Source organism: Palaemon carinicauda, chromosome 12, assembly GCF_036898095.1.
Source record: "Palaemon carinicauda isolate YSFRI2023 chromosome 12, ASM3689809v2, whole genome shotgun sequence".
Lineage (NCBI taxonomy): Eukaryota > Metazoa > Arthropoda > Malacostraca > Decapoda > Palaemonidae > Palaemon > Palaemon carinicauda.
The window spans coordinates 9,063,513-9,071,419 of NC_090736.1; the positions used below are offsets into that span (position 1 = coordinate 9,063,513).

Here is a 7,907-nt window from a genome sequence, read left to right on the forward strand (position 1 = left end):
CCTACCTCTTCTAAAACCACCCTGTACTTCCAAGATTGCATTCTCTGTTTTATCCTTAATCCTATTAATCAGTACTCTACCATACACTTTTCCAACTACACTCAACAAACTAATACCTCTTGAATTACAACACTCATTCACATCTCCCTTACCCTTATATAGTGGTACAATACATGCACAGACCCAATCTACTGGTACCATTGACAACACAAAACACATATTAAAAAATCTCACCAACCATTCAAGTACAGTCACACCCCCTTCCTTCAACATCTCAGCTTTCACACCATCCATACCAGATGCTTTTCCTACTCTCGTTTCATCTAGTGCTCTCCTCACTTCCTCTATTGTAATCTCTCTCTCATTCTCATCTCCCATCACTGGCACCTCAACACCTGGAACAGCAATTATATCTGCCTCTCTATTATCCTCAACATTCAGCAAACTTTCAAAATATTCCGCCCACCTTTTCCTTGCCTCCTCTCCTTTTAACAACCTTCCATTTCCATCTTTCACCGTCTCTTCAATTCTTGCGCCGGCCTTCCTTACTCTCTTCACTTCTTTCCAAAACTTCTTCTTATTCTCTTCATATGACTGACCCAGTCCCTGACCCCACCTCAGGTCAGCTGCCCTCTTTGCCTCACGTATCTTGCGCTTTACTTCCACATTTTTCTCTCTATATTTTTCATACTTCTCTATACTATTACTCTGCAGCCATTCTTCAAAAGCCCTCTTTTTCTCTTCCACTTTTACCTTCACTCCTTCATTCCACCATTCACTGCCCTTCCTCATGCTGCCTCCAACAACCTTCTTGCCACATACATCACTTGCAATCCCAACAAAATTTTCTTTTGCTAACTTCCACTCCTCCTCTAAATTACCAGTTTCTCTTACTCTCACCTCGTCATATGCCATTTTCAACCTTTCCTGATATTTACTTTTTACCCCCGGTTTTATTAGCTCTTCAACCCTCACTAGCTCCCTTTTACATCCACCTACTCTATTCCCCCACTCTTTTGCTACAACTAATTTTCCTTCCACCAAAAAAATGATCAGACATACCATTAGCCATACCCCTAAACACGTGCACGTCTTTCAATCTTCCAAACATTCTTTTAGTTATCAACACATAATCCATTAATGCCCTTTCTACTACTCTTCCATTTGCCACTCTTACCCATGTATACTTATTTTGATCTTTCTTTTAAAAAAGCTAGCACTTGTTACCATCTCTTGTTCAACACACATATCTACCAGTCTCTCACCACTCTCATTTTCACCTGGTACGCCATACTTCCCAATGACACCTTCTACCTCTCCAGCGCCCACTCTAGCATTTAAGTCACCCATGACAACTACATAATTCATTCTACCCAGTCCTTCTACACACTTAGTTAATTCATTCCAGAACCCATTCCTCTCTTCTTCACTCTTCTCACTACCTGGCCCATACGCACTGACAAACGCCCAACATTCCCTACCCAACCTAACCCTTACCCACATTAACCTAGATGATATCTCCTTCCATTCCACTACTTTACCTGTCATCCATTCACTCAGCAATAAAGCCACACCCTCTCTCTCTCTTCCCCTTTCAATCCCAGACACTCTACCAGACATTTCACCAAACATCACTTCACCCTTTCCTTTTATCTTCGTCTCACACAAGGCCAATACATCCATCCTTCTACTTCTAAACATACTTCCAATCTCACATCTTTTACTCTCTATCGTACTACATCTACGTACATTCAAACACCCCAAAACTATATATATATATATATATATATATATATATATATATATATATATATATATATATATATATATATATATATATATATATATATATATATATATATATATATAGTTGATAAAGAATACTGAAATTGAACAATTAGTATCTCTAGATAATTATGTTCCCACGGGAATGCTGGGAGTAGAATGTGCTGTAAGTAATTGTTCAGTTTGAAGATCTTAAAGAAGTTCAAATTAATACCAAACTCCAAAAATTTGGTGTATTAATAATTAACAAAAGAAGAAATTAAAAAAAGTGAAGAATGTACCACTAAGTATAGTTAAGGAATGTGAGTATCAGAGAGAATGATACCCTGAGAAAGGAAATAAAGAATTGAGTATTAGTAAAGAAAAAAAATAGTCAGTGGGTCGCGTAGGCCTATATGACACAACGAAATACGAAAATATGGAGATATTAGACGACTAGGAAAATAGCACTGGAAGTGAGAAAGGAAATATATGAAACAGTATTATTATTATTATTATTATTATTATTAAATTACAACCCTGGTTGGAAAAGCAGGATGCTATAAGCCCAGAAGCCCCAACAGGGAAAATAGCCCAGTGAGGAAAGGAAACAAGGAAAAATAAAATATTTTGAGAACAGTAATAACATTGAAATAAATATTCCCTATATAAACTATAAATACTTTAACAAAACAGGAAGAAGAGAAACCAGATAGAACAGTGTGCCCAAGTGTACCCTCAAGCGAGAGAACTCTAACCCAAGACAGAGAAGACCATGGTACAGAGGCTATGGCACTACACAAGGCTATAAAACAATGTACAGTAGTTAACCACTTGGGTGAAGAAGAATTGTTTTGTAATCTCAGTGTTGTCAGGTGTATGAGGACAGAGGAGAATCTGTAAAGTATTCGGTGTGTGTGTAGGCAAAGGGAAAGAACCATGACCAGAAAGAAGGATACAATGTAGTACTGTGTGGCCAGTCAAAGGACCCCATAACTCTCTGGCGGTAGTATCTCAACGGGCGGCTGGTGCCCTGGCCAACCTACTACCAACATTTGCGAATGTGGACACCTGGAGTGAAATAAGAGAAAAAGATATGAAAGATCTGGAAAACCTTCAATATAGGATAATAAGAAATATGTATGAACAACCAGCAAGTCCTCCATATTGGTGCATCCTTGCAGAAACAGGAATATGGCCAGTGTCATGCAGAATAGAATATAGAAGAGCATTGCTCTGCCATAACATCATAAACTCTGATGGAAAGAGACCAGTCAGAGAGATAAATGAGTAAAGAACCCCTATGGAAACTGCAGGAGTAACAACAATGAGGAACTTTGTAAATCATCCCCATCTCCTACACCTATTATTGACGCAAAGGGCCTCCCTTCTGCATCAAAGGACACAGCAAGTCCAACCATTTGACCCTTCCAACTGAAATTTGTAAGTATAAAATGGAAATAAGATGAGGGGGGGAAAAGGACCCTGAAAAAAAAATCCAAGAAAAAAGAAATATGAAAAAGATAGAGGAAACAAGAAAGGGATGAAAAAAAAATGAGAATCATAGAAGGAAATGGCCTAGAGCCTTATAGCAGAGAAATTGACATGGATTAGGCAACCGTTGTAATGAAAGCAAGATTGAATATGCTTAAGTTAAAAGCAAATTTCATAATAAAATACACAGTTGATGAGTGTGACCTATGCAAAGAAGAAGATAATACAGAGCATTCATTTACATAACCAAAATTAGGAAAGTCGATCAAACAAACATATATAAACTATGTGCACGGACACACACACACACACACACATATATATATATATATATATATATATATATATATATATATATATATATATATATATATATATACATGTGTGTATAAATGTATACGTGTATATGTACATATATATACATATGAATATATATATATATATATATATATATATATATATATATATATATATATATATATATTTATATATATAGATAGATAGATATTTAGATAGATATATGTGTGTGTGTTTATATATTCATGTGCATATGTTTATATATACACATATACATCTGTATATATGTGTATATACGTATATATATATATATATATATATATATATATTCATATGTATATATATGTATATATACACATATATACATTTATATAAACATGTATATATATATATATATATATATATATATATATATATATATATATTCATATACAGGTATATTCTATATACATATAAATATACATATATATATATATATATATATATATATATATATATATATACACATGTGTATATAAATGTATATGTGTGTATGTATACGCACAAACACACACACACACACACACACACATATATATATATATATATATATATATACATATACATGTGTATATAAATGTATATATGTGTGTATCTATACGCACACACACATATATATACATATGAAAATATATATATATATATATATATATATATATATATATATATATATATATATATATATATATGTGTGTGTGTGTGTGTGTGTGTGTGTATACATACATATGTATATACATATAGACACACACACACACATATATATATATATATATATATATATATATATATATATATATATATATATATATATATGTATATATATACTGTATACAGTATATATATATATATATATATATATATATATATATATATATATATATATATATATATATGTGTGTGTGTGTGTGTGTGTATACATACATATGTATATACATATAGACACACACACACACATACATATATATATGTATATATATATATATATATATATATATATATATATATATATATATATATATATATATATATATACATATATAATGGAAATTTTAGGAAATTTAGTATAAGAGTTGAATAATAATCAATAAATTATTCGTGGTGTGTAAAGTGACCAGGTTTTTTTTATAGTAAATATACATATATATATATATATATATATATATATATATATATATATATATATATATATATATATATATATATATATATATATATATATATATATAATAGTTAGTGATTATTATTTAACATTTCTTGGACTAAATTTGCTAAGCTTTTTATTTTAATTGCTTGGAAGATATGAAGAATTCGTAACACCCTGATTTTTTTTTAATTTTTTGTTTATTTATCTATTTATTTATTTATTCATTTATTTATTTTATTTTACTTTTTGCGTTACTCATCATCCCAAGAACAACCGAAAAGAAGATATTGGATGCAGCAGCAGAGGGAATCAATATGTCGAAGGGTTCTTGAAGCCTCATTCCCTCAGTGTCCTTTGAAGACTTTGACAGGATTTGAAGACTTCTCGATTCCTTCTGAAGACATTAAAGTGTTTCGAACACTATTTCTGATTCCTTCTTAAGACATTGAAGGGTTTTTAAGACTATTTTCGATCGTTAGGTCATAACAGTAAGGTCCATAAGGATCACATTGGACCTAAAACTCGTCCGGAGTCCGGAGCCGAGATTGCATTACAGAAAACTCGTCCGGAGACCGGAGCCAAGATTGCATTGCAGAAAACTCGTCCGGAGACCGGAGCCAAGATTGCATTGCAGAAAACTCGTCCGGAACCCGCAGCCGAGACTGTATTCCGTAAGTACCTCGGAGATGAAGTATTCTTATTTTTTTCAAATCAAGGTTATGTCGGGTGGAATTGTGTTTGTAGGAAACAAAATGGCTAACATTGTAATTGATTTGTTGTTTGTTGCGCTCTTTGGCAAGAAAATGCCGAAGGCTCTTGGTTATTGTACCTCCACGGATGTAGGAGGAACTATAGATGATGACGTTATCGAAATGTGTAAGGTGTTTAAGCGGAATAAAAAGAAAGCGTCGGACATTGAGGAAACGATGAGAATAACAGATGGACTTGATGAAAATTTTGAAAGCCTCAGGAAGAAAAAGGTAAAGGTAACTAGTAATCTTTCCCACAATAGTATAAAAGCTGACAAGAAACTAAAATTAGCTGAAGAGAAAATTGATCGTCTTGAACGCGAGAATGCAAAACTGAAAGAAAAAAACATGCTAAACGAAGAAGCATTATTCCAAAATGAGACAAAAATCGAGGATCTGGAGATCGCTCTGGATGAGAAGAAGAAGAAAACAAATCTAGATAAGAAAAGGCTTAAGGAGATAGAACGACTTGAACGCAAAGTCGTTTTTCGAGATAGGCAAATTCTGTGGCTGCGGGAAAAATTTAATGAAGAGATGAAAATGCAGAATAAAGAGTTCAAAGAACTACAGAGAGAAAATCTTGAAGTAAAAGCAAGCGTGAAAAACCTTCTAAAGAAAAACAAGAAACTGCGCAAAGAAGTCGAGAAACTCCGAAGGAAAAATCCGGAAGAAAGAACTAAAGTGGACGATCTTCAGAAGGAATCCAAGATAAACCTTCTGAAGGAAAACAAGAAACTACGCAAAGAAGTCGAGGAACTCCGAAGGGAAATTCTGGAGGAAAAAACAAAAGTGGACGATCTTCAGAAGGAATCCAAGAAAAACCTTCTGAAGGAAAACAAGAAACTGCGCAAAGAAGTCGAGGAACTCCGAAGGGAAATTCTGGAGGAAAAAACAAAAGTGGACGATCTTCAGAAGGAATCCGAGAAAAACCTTCTGAAGGAAAACAAGAAACTGCGCAAAGAAGTCGAGGAACTCCGAAGGGAAATTCTGGAGGAAAAAACAAAAGTGGACGATCTCCAGATGGAATCCAAGACTCTGTGTCGAGAACTAAAATACGAGAAGCTTTGTTGCAAAAGATGGAAATATGATTGTGCTATAAAAGATCAGCAAATAAGTGATCAGGAAAAATTATTGGAATCACTTAGAGCTGAAAATGAAGAGAAGAGCAAAAAGTTGGTGAAGTTGAGAAACAAACTAAAAAAGGAGAGCAAAGAAAAGAATCAAGGCAAGATAGATAAATGGATAAAAGAGGGACTTTATGCATATATGGAAGACGAGATCGATGATGCGATAAATATTTTCGAAAAAGTCTCGTCCATGGAATTAAGCGACAAAGATACTGCTCTTTTGCATATCCTTCTTGCCAAAGCGAAATCAGCCTGTGATAATCCAGACGACTTGGAAATCATAATGGACTGTTGTCAGGCCATCAAAAAGGGTCTCAATGGATATAGAGTGTACATGTTACGTGGAGAGCATCTTTGCAACTATGGCCTTTATGATGCTGCTGTGGAAGACTTGCACCTTGCCCAAAGGCTGAAGATATCAGAAGAAGGTTCGCGAAAACTAAGCGAGGCCAAAAAACGAAAGCAGATGTGGGAAGACTTCAATCATTATCAGGTTTTGGGAGTAGAACAGAATGCCGATGAGAAAGATATTCTAAAAGCACACAAAGAATTGGCAATGAAATACCACCCGGACAGACATAGGAATAAACCCGAATTTTTGCAAGACGCTTTCGAAGAAAAATTCAAGAGGATAGGTAATGCTAAACGTGTTCTTGCCAATGAAAGATATCGACGGGAATATGATCGAAAGCTTCGACAACATCCTGTTAGGAAAAATGATCATCATCGCAACCATCACAAAGGAACAGGAATGGGACATCATCACCACACAGGAACAGGAATGGGACATCATCACCACACAAGATGGCAACCGCCTCGCCATAATGCCAAATTCGAGTATCATACAGTAACATTCGATTTCAGCAAATTGTTTGATATCTTAAGGGAACAATTCTTCAGACATTAAGAAAATAGATTAAGTTTGAGATGCATGGCTTAATCATCTGACTAGGATACTTTGAATGGCTTAGAGACCACCTCTGCAGAGGAGAAAAGCTTGGCTTCTTTAAGTATGCTATGTACCTTGATGGGGAGGTACAAGGTCTTTGTCAAGTGTACAAATGGTCGGACATCTAGATCTTTTCTTCCTGATACCAACCTTTGAGAGGTTCCGTTAGAAAAATCTAGAAAACCGGCTCTGCAGAAAAAAAGAAGCTCGTATTCTTCTAGAATGAGATGGAAAAAGCTGACCAGAAACATCGACCCCACATAGAAGTGGGAAAATATGTAGACAAAGAAGATTCTTCTAGAATGAGTCTAGTCCTTATATGGTCGCCCAAGACACTTGTTTCT

At 34.5% G+C, this 7,907-nt stretch overlaps 1 protein-coding gene across 1 annotated transcript; it reads left to right on the plus strand.

Annotated features, from left to right (window-relative positions):
• Positions 1 to 5,490: 5,490 nt before the first annotated feature.
• Positions 5,491 to 7,521, plus strand: LOC137650479 (uncharacterized protein PF3D7_1120000-like). The gene has a single exon (XM_068383706.1). It carries the CDS (start codon positions 5,491 to 5,493, stop codon positions 7,519 to 7,521), a length of 2,031 nt encoding a protein of 676 aa, XP_068239807.1.
• The last annotated feature ends 386 nt before the right edge of the window (positions 7,522 to 7,907 follow it).

Bases quoted from the DNA above. Each gene is read 5' to 3' on its own strand.
- LOC137650479 (XM_068383706.1), top strand. From the start codon at position 5,491: ATGGCTAACATTGTAATTGATTTGTTGTTTGTTGCGCTCTTTGGCAAG.